The sequence below is a fragment of the Sus scrofa genome, chromosome 1 (assembly GCF_054392235.1).
Source record: "Sus scrofa isolate SSC_HxYL_T2T_F1_AM1 chromosome 1, Sscrofa_HxYL_maternal_Yorkshire_Landrace_v2.0, whole genome shotgun sequence".
Classification (NCBI taxonomy): Eukaryota; Metazoa; Chordata; class Mammalia; order Artiodactyla; family Suidae; genus Sus; species Sus scrofa.
In genome coordinates this window covers 18,392,392-18,412,728 of record NC_139383.1, presented here as the reverse complement: position 1 = coordinate 18,412,728, position 20,337 = coordinate 18,392,392, and the positions used below count along the sequence as shown (strand labels likewise).

The window sequence follows — 20,337 nt, the reverse complement described above, 5'->3', positions numbered from 1 at the left end:
CAAGGTAGATAGACAGAAAACTCAAATTTTTCTTCATTCAGATGGAGACTGTACCATTTTAGATTGTAAAGTTTTTGCAGTTTAAAAAAAGTTAACAGTTTATCTCTCTACATTAGTGTCTACTTTTGTAATAAGATTTAGCATAAAATATGCTCTTGAAAAACATAAATGTCAGTGAAACATTGGGAAAAAATCATAGAATCTCCCAAAGACCTCTCTGTCAAGATTTGTTTTCCGGGAGTTCCTGTCATGGCTCAGCGGAAATGAATCTGACTAGTATCCTTGAGGAAGCAGGTTCGATCAGTGGGTTAAGGATGTGGCGTTGCCGTGAGCTATGACCTAGGCCAGCGGCTACAGTTCCAATTTGACCCCTAGCCGGGAACCTCCATATGCCATGGGTGCAGACCCCCCAAAAAATGTTTTCCATTTGAAGCTTAATGGCATCAAATGTGCTAGGACTCATTGATCCTTCTGAGCCCACTATGTTCCCTGCCATCCAGTCCCTTGCCTGCTCTGCAGTATCCTAAACCTCATGAAAGTATCCCCTTGCTCTATATCTACAGAGGTTTATTGCTTCCACTTCGGCAGTTATGCAGTGGCCTAATCAGAGAAAGCATAAGATTTAAGCGTAGACTCTCCCAGGTTGGCACTGGTAAAAGAACTACCCTGTGTTGAAAGCTGACAGAATGTTTTGGCTGTGAAATTTTGTCCCTGCATTGCACCTGTTCTTTGACAGTAACTGCCACTTGTGTCATATTGGAGAGGGCAGGACCAGGGGATGTACAGGATGTAATGTTCACTTTAACAATCTAACCCAGCCTGGAAAATCAACTTTTTTTTTTTTTTTTTTTTTTTTTTTGTCTTTTGTCTTGTTGTTGTTGCTGCTGTTTCTTGGGCCGCTTCCGCGGCATATGGAGGTTCCCAGGCTAGGGGTTGAATCGGAGCTGTAGCCACCGGCCTACGCCAGAGCCACAGCAACGCGGGATCCGAGCCGCGTCTGCAACCTACACCACAGCTCACGGCAACGCCGGATCGTTAACCCACTGAGCAAGGGCAGGGACCGAACCCGCAACCTCATGGTTCCTAGTCGGATTCATTAACCACTGCGCCACGACGGGAACTCCTTTTTTTTTTTTTTTTGGCTGCCCTACAGTGCAGCTGAGATGGCTGAGACAGTAACAATATTTTTTTAATAATATACTTAACAATTATAGGTCTTCTGGCACACTGTACCAACTGCTATTAATTGTTTCTTAATTTAATCCACTCATTAGCCTCAATTAGCTCTTTGTTTTTATTTCCCTGTTTTACAGACAAGGACACTAAGAGTTAGAGTGTAAGATGTCTGTCTTTTGGTTACACAGCTGGCGAATGTCAGAGCCACAATTTACAGGTGGTCCAGCTCCAGTTTGCCCTCTTTAGCAAAGGGCATTGTGTCTTAAGACAGTTTATTGAAGGCTATAAGTGTTCAAAGGCAAATCTATTGTGTGATTTGTAACTAGATAATCTAGTTATGACCCTCTTCTGTGTACATGGCAACCTGGAAAAAAGATGGCTCATATTCAGTTCTGTACATGTGCTAGGTCCTGGATACCGCCTTGGTACCAATAACCCAAACATAACATTAACAGTGTCTGGAAGTCTGCCTTCCTCAAAGAGCAGACTCAGGTGAAAGTAGCTAGAGTGGACAGTCGAGTTCCCTAACCCATCTTCCCAAAGCCTGGCTTCCTTGTTTCTTTCCTGACTGACAGCTAACTCAGGTAAATGATACTGATGATGACTTCCTGGTACATGCCTAAGAATATATAACTTTAGTCTTTTAAATTTAACAGCAAAAATATAGCAGAGTATAATGCAATTGAAGCATCCCTAAAGAAAGTTACATGCATGTAATATACTTAGTGATTTGTTTTGCCTGTTCATACCTTACGATTCATTTTTGTTAGTAAAATCTTTTTATTGTTAGTAAAATCTTAATGGCCAGCATTTCCAAAATCAGTAACTATTTCTATAGTTAGTTAGTATCTGTAAATCATTTAGAAAGGAAGATTGTTTATCAATTTTGTATTTGTTCATTATTAACATTTTATAAAACTTCAGAAATATTATGTAAAGCTTTGTATTCCTTTGTTTGTATAAAAATAGTCCTAAAATAGATATCTTGATTAAACTATTAAAACAAATTTTTCATCATATACTTATGAATACAATATTTCCAGATGTTAGCATGTTTGATAGATGTTGACATTACATGATTAAACTTCTCTAAAGATTCTATTTCATTTTGGTTATGTTTTATTCTGAAAGTAGATTTCTAGCTGGATTCTATCGTCTACAACCCTGCCCATATCCCATTTTATTACTAATTTTCATATAGAAGAAATGATTATCAAATTGATTACATGAAGCTATGAGTACGAAATAACACTGGAGATTAAAGAAAAAGATTCAAGAGTAGGATGACTTAATGCTGTGCCACAACAAATACAAATAATAATAGCTCTATTTAATGAACACCTCCTAAATTCTAGATATTATACTAGATATTTTTCATATGGTATTTGTTAATATAAGGATAATACCTCCAAAGCCCTTTTAATCTCTCAAATTTATGAATGAGTAGTTACTTAGGGAATAATTAATTTTCTTTCTTAGCAAAACTGAAGTAATTTTTTAAGTCATTTTGAATGAAGTTAATATCCAAGTGCTATTTTCATGAGTTCTTCTACACATAAATCCCAATGATTCCTTTTTTTGTGCTAGACTGTTCCAACAGAACTCGTCTGTTCTGAATCATATTCTAAATCACTAAACTCATTAAATCCTACAGTTTTAAAGCTGCTCAAGCCCCTATATTTTTCAAGAGAATTTGGGCCTCAAGTTAAAATGGTATGTCCAAAGTCATATCCCCTGGAAATGACTTAGTCAAGATCAGAATCCAGCTCTCTTGACTATACTATAGCATGTCCCGTCTTTCATGTTATATCATCTCTTGTGTTGTCTTCCCAATTCTTTCATACTTAACAATTTAAAAATAAGTTCTCAGGAGTTCCCATCGTGGCTCAATGGTTAATGAACCCAACTAGTATCTGTGAGAATGTGGGTTTGATCCCTGGCCTTGCTCAGTGGGTTAAGGATCTGGAATTGCAGTGAGCTGTGGTGTAGGTTGCAGACACGGCTTGGATCCCATGTGGTTGTGGTTGTGGTGTAGGCTAGCAGCTATAGCTCCAATTCGATCCCTAGCCTGGAAACCTCCATATGCCATGGGTATGGCCCTAAAAAGACAAAAGACCAAAAAAAAAAAAAAAATTCTCAGAGGTTTATCTGGAATTTACCATATGAATTTGAAAAGGTATGTATGAAATTAAGGAGACTTTTAAAATTTTTAATTATTCTAATTCATTATAAAGCTCAAACTAGTAGTGATATTTCTAGTTTATATTCCCCAATATTCAATCCAAAATGTGGCTGTTGCATCTATAGAAGTTCATCTGTATATTTAATCCGCAATTTGGCCGTCGAAAGAATAGAAGCTCTTCTTGAAAGAGAAGATGAGTCAAGTTTGCAGTAATACCGTTTTTACAGGTAACGTTAATGTTTTCTACTTTGAAAAGAGATTGTTACCCTTAATTTGTCAAAAACTAAATTTTACAAGCAAGTACTTTAAAACCATTATACAAATTGTAGTTCCTCTAAATGAATTCTTTTTCTTTTTCAGGATGGCTAAAATCTGAAGAGTATGACATATTGTATATTCAAACTTTAATTCTATTTCTGAGTGTATTTTCTGTCAAATTTCATAATAAAGTCTGCTCAGCAAAGCCTGTTTGTGTTTTCTATACCACTACTTACTATATATGTGTCTCTCTATATAAAGAATCTTTTTCTTCCATTAGGAGGATATACAATGATCTTTGTAGAGATAACTTGCTGTTTGCTTCCTAACGTAAAGAAAACCAGTCCAAATTAAAGTTACACTACTGAAATAATATTTGTCAGCTATTGTTTGAACAGACTATTAACGTGGCAGTTTATTTTCTGTCATTACTTACCTGTTTATTTGCTGGGGTTGCCATAGGAAAATAAGGAAAATTTTTCCTTCTAAGGTCTCTCTCCTTGGCTTGCAAATGGCTACCTTCTTGCCGTGTCCTCACCTTGTCTGTCTTCTAGGCACAGGCCTAGAGAGACACTCTTCTGGGCACATCCTTGGTGTTTCTGTGTGTCCAGATTTCTTCCTCTTACATGTGCCAATCAGATTGGATTAGGGCCCCCACTAAGTGGCCTCATTTCAACCTAAATCACCTCTTTGAAGCCCTGTCTCCAAAGAGGTCCCATTCAGAGGTCCCGGGGGTAAGGGCTTCAGTATACAAGTTTGGGGGGAACAATTCAGCCCATAAAATTTATTATGTTGACCTTATGCAATACCTTCTATTCTCTAGAAAATGCTCTGAGATATTTTTAATTTTGGTGATGTCTTAAACATTAAATTTTATGAGTCTGTGGAAAATAGAGATAGGAAAAATATTGGAAGACAAAAGCTCTAGGAGTTCAAGAATTAAGAGAACTTGTCATAGCCAGATCTTTGCCAGACAGGTAGTAATATCTCTTCAAAATTCCTCCTTCATTTTAGGCAATGGATGTGTGTTCTATATTTCCAGAAGTTCTCTTTTTGATTAATAAGCCTATATTTGTCTTCTTTTTCTCTTTATTTCAATTTGTGAAGAAGTTCAACTTCTTACTAAAAATCCCAGTGACAATTTTTGTTGGTTTTTTTTTTTTGTTTGGTTTTTTGGTCGTTTTTGGCCACACTGCGGCATATGCAGCTACCGAGCCAGGGATCAGAGCAGAGCCACAGCTGCAGCAACGCTGGATCCCTAACCCACTGTGCTGGGCCAGGGATCAAGCCTGCGTCCCTGCAGCTCCCAAGGCATTGCCGGTCCAGTTACGCCATAGCAGGGGCTCCAGTTTTTGTTTATTTGTATTTTCATTCATTGTCGTGTCTACTGGACACACCTTAAGTGCTAGATACATACATAGGTGTAGTATTTTGCAAAATAAATTCTGTTCCCCAAATTCATAGAATTTATATTTTATCATGGAAGATAGAAATTGACATTATTGTTCAAATGACTATTAAAATAATGTGTGATAAAGTTTCTAATTCTTGGTCTCACTTCACCCCTTGGATTTCTTGCTATATCTATACTACAAGCTGATTTTTGTCTTTTTTAAAAAATTCTGATTGCTTTTATTTAATATACATGCATTTGAACATTATTCTTGAAAAGAGTTGCATTCGACCTCTGCAAGTGGCAAGAAAAATAGTATTGTCACTTTATTCTTATTATTGAACCTCTCTCAATATAAACAAAGATCAGTTTGCTTTTTTGGCATCTTCATACTGTCATGAGAAGTCATTTTACCTTTTGTTGGTACACTGCTTAATATAAAACTCATACCCTGAAAAACAGAAGTTATAGTTCTATTTTCCTTTAAGAAACTATCCTTAGGGAGTTCTCTTGTGGCTCAGTGGGTTAAGGATCCAGAGGTGTCACTTCTGTGGCTCTGGTTACAGCTATGGTATGAGTTCGATCCCTGGCCCAGCAGCTTCCACATGTTGCAGGTGGGGGGAAGCAAGGTGGAACTAAAGGAAAATTGCAAAACGTCTGTTTAATTTCAGAGAAGCGATAGGAATCTCTGTAACTGAAAAACATTTACAAAGATCTCTGCAGTCACAAAGAACTAAAAAGCATCAACAATGATGAAACTCATCTTGGTATAATGATCCAAGCAGTCTCCTTGCCTTGAGATTTGCTCCCCTTGAACATGCATCTTTCCTTGGTATTGAAATTACCATTGCAGACATGATTGGTGTGATCAGGTATGACTTCATTATTCTTGGCAAGCAAATGCAGCTCTGTACTGCTCATTCAGCCAGCCAGCTTGATATCCTCATTCAGGTTTATAAGAAGAGGAAGTAAAGACTCAGATTAACAGCCTGCTAAGATACATCCCTGGCTCCAGTTTTCTTCAGATTGAAGAAAATTCTTTACTGTGATTCCCGTTGTTTCTGCTGTGGACAAAGGCATGGAAAAAGAGAGCTAGCTTATACTTTCTAGTGACAAAGGATTTAAGAGCAAAGAAGACACTAGGTACAGGGGAAAGAGTTGAAGAATACACAGCTGAAGAACAGAAGAACAGTTTGTCCTCCAAGAGCTCATTCAGATCTCATGTTTTCAGTTTGAAAGCCTCAGTAGAAGTTCAATAACTTGCAAAGGATGAGCAGAAGTTTCTTTTTTAGTGTGACAATCAGCCAGCAAGGGAATTTGTTGAGGAGTGCTTCTGAGACACCCAAGAATTAAAAGTCCATGCTTCAGAAAATGCTGGATATGGTCTGCAACTGCTTTCTCACAAAATCATACCCAGAGTAGAGTGAGTGTATAAGCCAGGAGGACTGACGAGAGGTTCTTCAGAGATCTGCCTCCTCTGCACCTGCCACCAAGAGGTTGACCAAACAGACCTGAAAACAAGGATATTCCTCAGAAGTAGCCACAAAGATTGAAAGATAAAAAAGCATTTAGCCTGAATTTCAACATGAGATCTTAAGTTGGAAACTTCACCTCTCATAGAAAACTACAGTAAAACTAGCTGAAGTACGAGCCTCTTACTTCCAGGCATTGAGCAGTCCAAGAGTTAAAAAAAAAAAAATGAGGTGAGCCGCACAGTCTCTCCAGCTCTCTGCTGGAGAATACTTTGCTGTTGCAGTGCAGAGTGAGTATACCCAGCCAGACTGGCAGTCTCACTAAACTACAGAGGCAGAAATTGGAGTTCTGGGCTGCTGAAGTGACTGGAATTTGTGAGGCAGAGCATTAGAAAGGAAGGAACTCTGCAAGGGAAATTCCCAGAAATCTGTGGAGATCCAGTGCTGGATCGGAGGTCGGGGCTGGTCCTCCCCTGAGCTGATCAAGACTCCACTAGGCCTAGTGGCAACCACGTGCTGTGGGGCTGAGAGCTTCCCAGCAATAGCAGAGGTCATGTGATGCTAGGAACAGATCAAGTGAGACCTTGCTGAGCACCTCAGTCATTCTGCTGATGTCCCAGAAAGGCCACTTCTTAGCGTGAGAGCCATACCTAGAACAAAGTTCTAACTGAAGTGGACCCATTTTAACAAGGAATGAAACCAAGCCTCATAAAACAAAAAGGATCCACCAGTAATTTGTTCTGCATGGCAAAACAAAACTTACACCTGTTAAGGTTGACAATAATTTAATCCAGATGCCAACATATTACCCACTGTTTCCACGTTCAGTCACAAGTTCCTAGGTATGTGAGATAAAGATTCAAAATGAAAAGAAAATATAATCCATAATGAAGAATTTTTAAAATCAGTAGAAACAACCTCAAGATGGCCTCGATGTTGAAATTAGCAGCCAAGAATTTTAAAGTGGCTGTTTTAACATGTTCAAGTACTGAAGGGAAAATGGTTGTAGTGAATGAACAGATGGAGAATATCAGCAAAGAAAATTAAAACTATATAATGACTAAAATGAAATACTAGTACTGAAAAGTTCAGTATCAGAAATGATGAATTCATTGGATGGGTTTAGTATCACTGGTTTGAGACTATAGGGGAAGGGTTGTGAAACTTGAAGACATAAATACAAATTATACAATAAGAACTGCCAAGAAATGAAATCTTTTCTCCCCTTCCACATAAAATGTAAATTTCTCAGATTATTTCTCTTCTTTGTTATGTTTATATATTTAGTTTTTGAAATAAACCTTGAAGTTGAGTAGTTGTGCATGCCATTCTGTACTAATGTCCTAAAAATTTTCTCCATTTTCTTGTTTTAGTTCATTGTAATATTACCATAGAATTAGGATAAAGAAATACTGATTGGAGTTCCCATCGTGGCGCAGTGGTTAATGAATCCGACTAGGAACCATGAGGTTGCGGGTTCGGTCCCTGCCCTTGCTCAGTGGGTTAATGATCCGGCGTTGCCGTGAGCTGTGGATTAGGTTGCAGACGCGGCTCGGATCCCACGTTGCTGTGGCTCTGGTGTAGGCCAGTGGCTACAGCTCCGATTGGACCCCTAGCCTGGGAACCTCCATATGCCGCAGGAGCGGCCCAAGAAATAGCAAAAAGACAAAAAAAAAAAAAAAAAGAAAGAAAGAAAAGAAATACTGATTGTTTACAAGTATATTAATAGCTCATCTGTACAACATTTTACAGTTTATGAAAAAAAGTATTATTTCATTTGTTTATTGATAAACAATAACTAACATCAAATCCATACTGTGTGTCAGGTATTATGCTTAATGTTTTGCTTATGTCATCTTATATAATCTTCATAACTATGAAACTGGTATTATTATCTATCCCTGTTTTATAGATGATGAAATGTGAGGTTTAGCGGGGCAAAGTGATTGGCCTAAAGTCACACACCTGGTGGTTGAGTGAATTAGATTCAAACTCAGTATTTGGTCTGATTCCAAATCTAGTCCTAACCACTATACTTAACACTTCTACATTTTACAAACTTTCTGAAACTTATTTAAGAAATGTTTGTTGTGGACTTACTGTATCTGCATACTGGGTTTGATGAATTAGTTTTGTTTCCTATCCTGAAGTTGCTTTTAGTCTAGGGACCTTGATGCTCAATCTACAGACCAGCAGCATCACCATATCCTGGGAGCCTGTTAGAAGTGCAGAATCTGACTTAACAAGATCCCCAGGTGATGTGCACATTCAAGTTTTATATGCACTGGTCCTGAAGACCTAGAATAACATAATCAAATCAGAGTAGTGGAGTCTAGAGAGTTCTCTTCATCATCTGATTCTGAAACAGTATCTTTAGACGTACCAAACTGATTTTCCTTCAGATGTTGTATGGATATTATTTGTTAGTCTGTGTACATTATACTTATGGGTATTTGATGGAAAAACTCTGAATTCTTTCAGAAATATTTAATATTGCATTTTAGAAAATATTTTGAGAGGGATATAATGTCATCTGATTTTAAGGAAATTGAGTGTTAAATACATTTATATGAGATCAACCTATCGGATTTCATTTGGCTGTTTTAGTTTTCTGTTATTTTTTATCTTTGAGATCGATTGAATCTGTGTGAAAATGGGCTATGACTGATTCATATATTCCACCCATTGTTGTTATTTTTTAAAAGATGCTAATTAGATTAATGAAGCTTGGAAATAAAAACTTGATTTCCCCCTATCCTTTCCCAGTTTACCTAATGCCTCTTTCCTAACACTGAATTTGTCATTTTTTTAGATGTGGAAGTTAATGTACTATGACTGGATTTCTCTTTGTTTACATGGCGCCCTTATGGACTAGCAGGGTCTGTTCTTTAAATATCTCATAAACAGTCCGAAATTTAACCCAATATACACATTCATGTATTAACAAACAAATGCTTTTTCAAAATTTCACACAGGAAGCACTATTCTTTTACGCATGCACTGCCACTAACGTGCTAGATGTAGTTAAACACCTCCTAACTTTAAATCACTTCCTAGATTAAGGTGATAACTGATTTTGAGGATGGAAAGTGAATTCCAGTAAGCTTTTACATAGGTTTTTATTATTCTAATATGAAATATAAATATCTGTAGTTTACATTTTTGGAAATACTCTAATTTTAGACTGAGCATGATGTTTTTACTAAAATGTAAATAAAGATGTTAACATATATGTAGAAATAGCTGAGCCAGATATTTTGTGATGTAGTCAAATACTTCAATTTGATTGTAGATATAGGATTTTCCTGTATTCAAGAGATTGACTTGAAAAAATAAAAACAATGAGCCCAATAGCTGTGAAGATGAGGAGCTAGAAAGATTTTGTTATATAAGATACCCAAACTCAGTCTTATGCCTCTATTGTCTTTATCTGCAATACCTTCTTTCTGAGAAATGACTTTGCTTCCCTTAGAAAAGCCTAACCCTTTCCTGAGAGCCTAAGAAATAATTCTCAGTTAGATTTTTTTAAAAGACTTCCTTGAAGTGAGAGCTTCAAGCACTCAAAGATTTTATATCAAGTAAGTACAAACTTATTAAAAAGTTGAAAATAAGATTTACTTTCCACCCATAACATTATTAATCCTATTTTAATTATCTTAGCATCTAGATTTAGTAAGAAAAATATTCATTCCTGTCTTGAAGAGCAATTGGTATGAATAAGTATGGATCACAGATTTTTCACAACTTTAAAAATGCATTTTATTTTTCAGCGAAGATGTCCCGGAAGTTAAGCTTGCCTACTGACCTAAAGCCTGATTTAGGTAAGTAAAATAAATAAATGAAAATACATAGTAACTAAACTCTTTAATTTGAAGACAAGTAAATCAGATTTAAAATGACCATTGCAAATCAAGTTTAAAATGACTAAAATGCTTAAGAATTAATAGGCTTTAAAATAATATCTGTAAATTATAAAAGATAATTATAAATTAAGCAAACCAAAATAATATATCTCCTTAGCCCTCATAATTTAAACAAAACTTAGAATATGATTAAAATTTGTGTGATTTCAGATTAATTTCTATTAATGGTCTGAAAACGTATTTTGAATTCTGACTTATAAATTTATGAGAATTTGATATTTTCAAAATAAATGACCAGTTTTCTGTATTGCAGTGAATGTCATATCAAAAATTATTATTTTTTGTGATAGTAAGTTGGGAAATATTTATTTTTCTATAGCACTTTCTGTGAAACCTTTCCATTAAGAAAACAGAATGAATATATTCACACATTCCTTTTGCTTTCCATCCAGCTCAAAAGTAGCTCCTTTATATCCCAATGTGGGAACAAATGACATTTCAATAAAGATAAAAAGATTTCATATGGTAAATATAAAGCAGAATTTCTTTTTAAACTCATTTTTTTTAATTTTAGAAATTTCTCTTTCCTTTAAGTGAATAAGAAGTATGACTGCATACATATGATTTCACCCATCTTTGTCTTAGAAATAACTAGATTCTGTCCTTTGTATTTGCTCATCCACCTCATCTTGTCACTGTTAAATCTCTAGATTCCTTGACTTTCTTTTTATAAATAATTCAGACTTAGATATTGGTCCATTGCACCTTACTAACTTTAGCATCCCTGAATAAGTCTTATCTCAGTTGTGCTTATAGAAAGTGTGTGATTATGAGTGAGTTGTCATAATATCTTCCTTGACAGTAAAAGCAAAAGTTTCTGTTCCTGAAGGTAAGAAAAACAATTTAGTAGGACCCTGTAGTATCACTGGTGTTAAGGGAACTAGAATTAATTATAGACTGTAGGATAACATATTTTGAGAGGAGTGTAGTTCCCTTCACCATATACCTGAAAGGCACAATTTGATCTCAAGTGTTTAAAAAGGCTTACATTATGCATTTTTTCCCAAGAGGATCCAGAGTTTTCATCAAACTCTCAAAGAAGCCTGTGATTTCAGTAACACCTAATCTACTAGTTAAAATGGTTCTACATCTTTTAGTATCCTAAAAATATGAGAAAACACATGTAGAAAAAGTACTTTTATAATTAGTAAAAAATACATCAATTATTTCTTAAAAGAATGTTCACACTTATGAATTATTTAAGTAATTTAATCCAAGTGTATGCTCTCTGCTTTTATAGATCATCTTTATTCAGTTTATCTTTTACTTGAGTGCCCATGTATTTTAATACCCTAAGCCAATTATGATTTTGAATAATATATACCTTGAAACAATATACATGTTGCCTAAATAGTTTCCCTTCAAGTCATTGGGCTATTAACATGTTTTTTGGTAGAGATTTCATAGCTGGTTATTTTATGTTGACCAGAGAGTGAGTGGGGAAAACAACTGTATTGATAGCTTCAAACTGCCAAATGCTCAAGTAGCTGAGCTGCTGGACTGTCCTGCAGCTTTGGAAGCTTCTGCGAATACAATTCACTTTTGTTTATAGGGAGATTGAGCAACATTGTACTTTCACTGTAGCTTCATCCTGGACTCCATGGCCCACGCAGAAGCCATGGATGATGTTTTTAGACTTCTGATGTCACTTTTCAAGTGTCAAGAACAGGAGGCAGAGTATCAAACTGTTATGTATTTTGATGTGAATAGGTTTTTTGTCCTAATTTTTACCCTGACCAAATTCACCTTTTGGCATTATGTTTTGATTGGGGAGGAAGTGGGGATGTAGAATTTTGTTGTATAAGTGTCTGTGTGGGCAGGAGAGTGTGATATATACAAGTGAAATGTTCTGGGCATCCAGATAACAGGAAAACAATGATTTTATGACATGGTTTCATCAACTAGAGGTGGATGGAGGCATTAATGACAAATTTTTTTCTGACTTTAGATCTACCAGAAGGACTACATGTTCAAGTTTTTTTTTTTTTTTTTAAGTCTAAAGACGGAATTTTTTTAAAAAAAAATTATTAAAGTATGGTTGGTTTACAGTGTTCCTTCAATTTCTGCTGTACAGCACAGTGACCAGTCATACATATATAAACGTTCTTTTTTTCGTTCATACTGTCTTCCATCGTGTTCTAACCCAAAAAACGGGACTGAACTTTAATGCTCAGTAGTAACCACAACCCTCCACTCATATGATACTGGTGACATGACTAACCCTTATCTGTCTGGAGTTGCCTCACAGGAAGTTTTAGACTTGAACATGGGCACAAATCCAAACTCTTCCATTAACCGTCTTATCTTAACTTGTCTGAGCTCCTTATTTTAGTGTTTAAGTTGTTGTGATAATTCTTTTCAGGGATATTATGTGGATTCAATAAAATAATAAATGTAAACTTTATGATAGTGTGCAGCACATAGTAGGCCTTAATTAGAGGTAGCTGTTTTCATTTCTGCTCTCATTACTAGAATGAAAATGAAAATTTCTATTCCATTTGTTTAGTTTGCCCAGTTTCTAAAATTTAAGCCACAAAACCCTACAACATTTAACTTAATAGCAGTCAGTGGAAGTTATAATTCATGAACTGCTCAAAATTCTAACTTGTTTTCAAACAGTTCTAGAAAATAGGAGTTCCCGTCGTGGCGCAGTGGTTAACGAATCCGACTAGGAACCATGAGGTCGCGGGTTCGGTCCCTGCCCTTGCTCAGTGGGTTAACGATCCGGCGTTGCCGTGAGCTGTGGTTGCAGACGCGGCTCGGATCCCACATTTCTGTGGCTCTGGCGTAGGCCGGTGGCTACAGCTCCGATTCAACCCCTGGCCTGGGAACCTCCATATGCCGCAGGAGCGGCCCAAGAAATAGCAACAACAACAACAACAACAAAAGACAAAAAGACAAAAAAAAAAAAGAAAAGAAAATAAGCAGCCTGATTCTTTAAGTTCAAAACTGATTCTCATTCATTTTTCCATATTAATTAGCAATATGAGTGTCTTTGATTATCTGAGTTTTATAGAGAAGTCATAAAAATGCAGTTATAGTTTTTGAATTTTATATTGTTAGCCTATTAAATTAAAATAATGTTAACTTGGCCTATTAACATTTTAATTATAATTATTGTGAATTACTTATTTTAATAGATAACAGCAAAAGGTTTTTATACAGCTTAATTTATATTGATACATAATATCAGATTTTGTTATACCACTCATTCTTATTTTTATCACTAGGTTACAACTGATAAAATAGGTGAATATGTCCATTCACCTTGTATATATATGTTTTGTTAGAGTAACAAATATTTTTATTATTGGAAAATAAATTTAAAATTTCTGTTATTTTACTAAAATGACTTTGGAAACATAGAGTTAATACTTGGAATCAATATCATATGACAAACTCATCCAGGAATGAGCTGATGCTTATAGAAAGTTGTTTCATTTACATTAAGTAGTTCTTTTCTACCGTATCATAATCTGTAACAGGGGGTGCAATCTCAGGCAAAAGAAAAGTATTTTTAGAAACTATACTTAGAAACAACCCATGCCTTTGCCATAACTAGTGGCTTTATTGTTTTTGGAGACTAGAGAAAATCAGGTTGTATATAATTATATTTGGGGGGAATATTTTTAACTCTCATGAATCTAAATTTGATTACCAAAAGCTTTTTGGGGGGTGTAAGTAAGTTTTAATTATACTTCTTTATATATGACTTAGAAGACTTGAATGTGTTTTTATTTTTCACAACACTATGAAGTCATTTCTTTCACAGTAGCATTGAAAACATGTGACTTGAGGAATCACTTACTAGATGTGAACAGTAGAAGCTACTAGCAATTTTAATATATTCCCAGTGGTACAGCAGGAACACATTGCTTTGTATACTTTCAACTGTAGATCTGTCTTCAGCAAATATCTGTTGAATACTTTTATATTCAAGGCTCTATGCTAAGTTCTGCAAGGCATCAAAAGGACACAGCCCTTGTTCTCAAGAAATTTACAGTCACATTAGAACAAGGCTAAGACAAGTCAGAAATCACTACAGAAAAGTAAAATTAATGCCCTAGGAGAGATAAAAAGCTCTCACGATTCAGGAGAAAAATAACTGTATATGGTTTTAGGAATCAGGATAAACTTTATGAGGATGACTGTACCCTAGCTGGAGAATAAGCACCATCTAGATAGAGAAAAGACAGATGCACCAATGAGAATGAAAATCACAAGCAAAAGTCTAAAAGTAGATAAATGCCGATTACATTTGGAGAACATTGAATTTATTTCCCACAAAATAAATTTGAACAAAAGCAGGGCAGCACTGGCTGATAGGGCCAAGAGGGTAGGTTGGAGATATTTTATGGAGAGTTTGAAAAACCTGAGAAAGATCGTAAAAGGAACCATTGAGGATTTTGAAGATAGAGGTGATAGAATTAAAACTGCACATTGTCAAATTTAATTGAGTTATGATGCAACAGTGACATAGTGAAGGTGGGGGAATCACTTGGGAATTATGGTCACCACGAATGATGATGAAGACCTAAACATAGGGTAATGGAGGTTGACTGGTAATGAAAGGAAGGAAACAGAAACATTAGAAAAGCTTAGGACTTGGCATCCCGTCAGAGACATGGATAAAGTGAAGGGAAGAACCAGTACTGCTACTCATTTCAAGTGTTATTTTTAGGAGAACAGAGGTGTCATTAATATAAATTAGTGCCATGAGAAGAATTTAGAGCTTTGAGGAAGTGATGTATTTTGACTTTGTATAGTGAGACATAACAGGAAGAACTTCCTATAGGCATTTGGAAAGCTAGTCCAAAAGAAAAGAAACCAGGGCTTGAAACAGTCGTGAGATTGGCTAGAGAGAAGAAGGTAACTGAAGACAAGAGGGGGTTATTAGTATCATTTATAAGTATCCCTGTCATTACAGACAGAGCCAGTAAAGAAACTGTACCTAGCATCAGGTGTGAGCCAGGTACCAGTTGTACATTTTGATGAAAAATGCCTTAGATGAACGATTACAGTTAAAATTGCATTCAAGAAAAATAAAAGTAAATTTTTACAGATTAAGGCTTTCATATGGACAGAATTGAAGAAAAAAAAAGTCTATCATACAGTAAATTTGAAGGTAGAATCAAGAGTACCTCTAAATGCACTATTTAAATGTAAAAAATTGAAAATACCCACTTTTCTAGTTCTACCTAATCATTAAGTTGGATTACCAAGGAAGAAACGGCATCATGAGAAAGGAAGGTAGTAAGAGCTAATATTGGAAAAGCAGCCAGATACCAACAGAAAGCTGCACCGAAACCAAAGAAATCACACATCCAGAAATTCACTGGGACACACCCATCCCAGTTCTGAGAAGTGTGGATTTGTCTCTTTGTGTTTTAAGTTTGAGCAAAGGAAGAAATCATTAGCATAAAAGTAAATTGTTTTTCTCTCCAGTTAAAAGAAAATTAAATATGCTACAGATTTTGTCTTTTTGTAGATTAACTCTCTGGCAAAATTTATACCAAATAAAAAACACGGTATTTTATAACTTGAGCAATCTCACAGCATTCGAAATTATTTCAGATATAAAAGATAATTCCTTCAGCCGATCACGGAGTTCAAGTGTAACCAGCATTGATAAAGAATCCCGAGAAGCCATCTCTGCTCTTCATTTCTGTGAAACTTTTACTCGAAAGGCGGATTCATCCCCTTCCCCATGTCTGTGGGTTGGCACTACGTTGGGAACAGTGCTCGTCATTGCACTGAACCTTCCCCCGGGAGGAGAGCAGAGGCTTCTTCAGCCAGTAATTGTGTCTCCAAGTGGTATGTATGCCCTGGTGCTGTCCTTCTGTTGAAGATTTGCTTTACTATAATCGAGCAGAAGCCTTTGCTTTTCATTTTTGAATCAGTCTGAGAATTCTAAATGGGGATAGTTATAATCATGTTTTTAATTGAAGGAATACATGGAATAAGCTTCCAAATATCATTTATTTATACAGCCATTCAGGTTTGGCATTTTTTTTAACCCTTGGCTCATGCCTAAAATGATTACTAGGTAAGAAAATGAAAAAGAAGAAAATTTTTTTATTGCATACTAGGATACCTCAAAATATTACCTTCTTAAGCAAAAAGACAAAAGAATATTTTTAAACATTATACATTTGGCTCTTTCTAACTCTTAAGTGTGAAATCTTAAAATAGACTGTTTTTATTCCTTGAAGAATTAGAAAAAGTGACTTAATAGAAATTTTTAAGAAGAAAAAATGTGCAATCTTCATATATTGAAAATGAGATTGAATTTATCAATGAAATCTGATCGGTCTGGAAAAAACTGAGAATTCTGGTTTCCATTATTAATTTAAGCTGAGCTAGATAGGGGAAAAAAAAACATAGTTTTGCTCATTAGTGTTATTTGTCTTTATAGTGGGTCACCAGAATATCTGGAATTTAGAATTAAAATATAATTATGATTTTTTTTCTTTATTTTTTTGTTCTTTTTAGGACTGCACTCACAGCATATGGAGGTTCCCAGGCTAGGGGTCTAATTGGAGCTACAGCTGCCAGCCTATGCCAGGGTGACAGCAACACCAGATCTGAGCCATGTCTGCGACCTAGACCACAGCTCACAGCAATGCCAGATCCTTAACACATTGAGCGAGGCCAGGGATCGAACCTGCAACCTCATGGTTCCTAGTCAGATTCATTTCCACTGAGCCACGATGGGAACTCCTAATTATGATTTTAATTTTCATTTCTAATTTTTTTTAAAGGAATAGTTTGATTTATTCATTCAGCTCAATATTTTAGTATATAGTGCATGCCTAGTTGTTAGAAAAAGTTACTTAATGATGCTATTCTTACTAATCTCATTTCTTATTAGTAAACAACAAGTCTATGTACTGGAAAACAACTAGAAAGATGAAAGTCAAAGTGCTAACAGTAATTATCACCAAATAGTGGGGTTTTTAGTAATTTTTATTGTTTGTACTGATTTGTAGTTTCTAAATTTTCTACAAGAGTTTGTGATAAGAAAATAAATGTTTCCAACAAATAAAAATGAGAGGGGGGATTAATATGGATAATTTAATATTAAGTGCAAATAAAATATTTAAGATTTTTCCAACCTGCAATAAAATCAAATTAGCTATAAATTTACTTTAATATAAAATAATTTTCATGTGTAAGAAAGAACCTTTGGATTTCTTTTCAATAGTGGACTCTTCGAAGTTAATTTTGAATAAGATGCCTATTTTAGAATATAACAGTAGCACTTATATTATGTTATATGTATTGGAACTATGAGAAGAAAGGTGTTTTCCACACAGGTGAGTTTCTATTCTTAAGAGACTGAAATGGTTTACTTTGTCCCTTCAAGAGGAGAAGTGAACAGTTATCATTATCCTGCTGAAAAACATGCTATAATCCTGCCAAATATAGGATCTGCATATATTAAATAGTATCTTGGTACATTTTTAGAAAATCCATGTACCACGATTATTATATCATATATTTTCATGTGAACTATATAAACCATTGCCAAATCATCAAATTGTTAAAAATAATTAAACTGTCCACTTGCCAAACTGGGACAATAGACTAATGCCGTATTTAACAAATAAAATGCAGGATGCCCAGTTGGATTTGAATTTTAGATAACAAATATTTTTAATGTAAATACGTCCCATGTAGTATTTGGAAAGATAATGCAGTGTTTTGAATATACTTATACTAAAAAAGTATTGATCAGGTTTCTGAAATTCAGACTTAACTGGGCATGCTGCATTTATCTGGCTACTGTGCAATATACAAAATATATAAATGCAAAGAAAAAAGGGAGTGATATTCTGTGTTCTAAGAAAAGTTTTGAGAGAACATTGGGATCTCTTCCTCTTGGAAACAAAAGAAAAAGAATACATTTTCTTCAAACTATAAAATATTATATAAGTAAAGTCATAAAATAAAAATAATCTTCTAAAGTAAGAACTGGAATGCTATATCAATTCCATACCCTCCCTTCTGTTGCTTTCCACATCTTTCATATTATGGTATCATTTAGCTTACTTAGAAATGAACATAAAGCATATTTAACTTTTTAAGGATATGGAAGAAAGGGAGTCCCATTAATTAAACTGCTAAATTAAGACTGTAAGTTGATCAAAATAATGCTTTGAGTATATTTGACATGTATTGGTAAATAGCTTAGAAGGAAATTATGATTTTTTGAAGTAATGTTTAGAAATATCTGGAATTTTTTTTCTCATTGACCTTTTAGATCAGTTCTGTCCATTAAAAATGCAATGTAAGCCATATATAAAAGTAAAAAATAACTGAAATTAATTTTAGTAACATATTTCATTTAGCCCAGTCTATGCAAAAAAAATCATCATTGTAGCATGTAATCAGTATTTTTATATTATTGAGGTATTTTCTTACTAATTTTTTTGTACTCATCTTCAAATCCAGCATGTATTTTACTCTCATAGCACGCCACAACTTGGACAAGCTGCAGCTGAGGTGCTCTGTTAGCCACATTGGCTAGTTGCTGCCACATTGGACCATGCGGCTCTAGATGCTACCTACTTACTCTCATTCTTGATGGTATTACCCTCTCCAGGTGTGAGACCTAGTTCTAGACATCCCAGTTTTTATCTGTTTGGTAGCACTTATCTATTTGGGGCATGTGATATTGAAATCTTCTTCCAGATTCAAATATCACACTTGATCAAATTTGAATTCCATCAGCAATCCAGTGCACAATTTCAGTTCAATATACATTCTGTGTATTTTTGAGTGTCTAGTACATGTCAAAGTTGGAACAGATATATTTACGTGTCAATTAAAATCTTTGTTATCTACTAAAATTACAATTTTAGGTACTATCTTGAGGTTAAAAGGGGCGATCCTGAGAATGGCATTCCTGGATTCCACAGGCTGCCTAGTGCCACCTGCCTATGAATCCTGGAAAGAACACAATGTTCCTGAAGAAAAGGATGAAAAGGAGAAATTGAAAAAACGAAGACCCGTCTCTGTATCCCCCTCCTCATCTCAGGAAATTAGTGAGAACCAGTATGCAGTGATATGTTCTGAAAAGCAAGCTAAAGTAATTTCACTGCCATCTCAGAACTGCGCTTTTAAGCAAAACATTACAGAAACCTCATTTGTGCTTCGTGGAGATATTGTTTCATTGAGTAATGGTATCTGCCTTGCCTGCTTCTGTGCCAACGGACATATTATGACTTTTAGGTAAGAGTTAGATATTTTTTAAAAAACATAAATGTATCATTTCCTCCCTCAACACATGGTATTACAGAATTATATTCAGTTTTAAAGAACAGTCTTATATACAGAGATTTTTATTGTCATTCTGTTAATATTGAAAAGGTATGTGGAAAACAAATCAGTTTTCTCTCTCACTCAAGTAGCCTAAAACATAAGTCCCTGCCATGTTTACCTTCTGTAATACTTTGTTCAAGACTAAAACCTGCCTTGTCTTTTAACAAGTTTTTAATTTTTTCCTCAAGTTTGCCAAGTTTAAGGCCTCTATTGGATGTATATTACTTGCCCCTTACCAATATGCGGATAGCCAGAACGTTCTGCTTCACCAACAATGGACAAGCATTATATCTTGTTTCACCTACAGAAATCCAGAGACTCACCTACAGTCAAGAGACCTGTGAAAATCTTCAGGTAAATCACAAAAATATGACTATAATTTCTTCAGAGGTGAAATATTTTCTAAGGTCCCTTGTGTTGTCCATCCCTTATACTCCCAGGAGTGTACAACTGAGTCTACATGAGAAAATTCACAGCCTTTATTGAGACTTTCAGAGTACATGCTTTGGGATTGATGATAAAGTGTATTCATCACTCTCTTGTTCTAAGAGGGACTCGCATCTCATTGATCCAGTTTTTTTCTCTCCAGTGATGGCAAAGAAACATGAA

The 20,337-nt window shown here is 35.2% G+C and overlaps 1 protein-coding gene across 9 annotated transcripts in view; it reads left to right on the top strand.

Annotated features, from left to right (window-relative positions):
* The window catches only part of STXBP5 (syntaxin binding protein 5), a 167,918-nt gene that overhangs the window by 126,463 nt on the left and 21,118 nt on the right, over positions 1-20,337 (top strand). For 5 of the 9 annotated variants that reach the window (XM_085024332.1, XM_085024331.1, XM_003480237.5 and 2 more), the window contains 4 exons: positions 10,252-10,302; positions 15,979-16,218; positions 19,269-19,638; positions 19,917-20,082. In XM_085024332.1, coding sequence (XP_084880458.1) covers positions 10,252-10,302; positions 15,979-16,218; positions 19,269-19,638; positions 19,917-20,082 — 827 coding nt within the window. Of the gene's footprint in view, positions 1-3,483; positions 3,586-3,718; positions 3,822-9,293; positions 9,361-10,251; positions 10,303-15,978; positions 16,219-19,268; positions 19,639-19,916; positions 20,083-20,337 lie in introns of those variants that run through there. The other 4 variants (XR_014845087.1, XR_014845093.1, XR_014845085.1 and 1 more) reach the window with 2 other exon arrangements.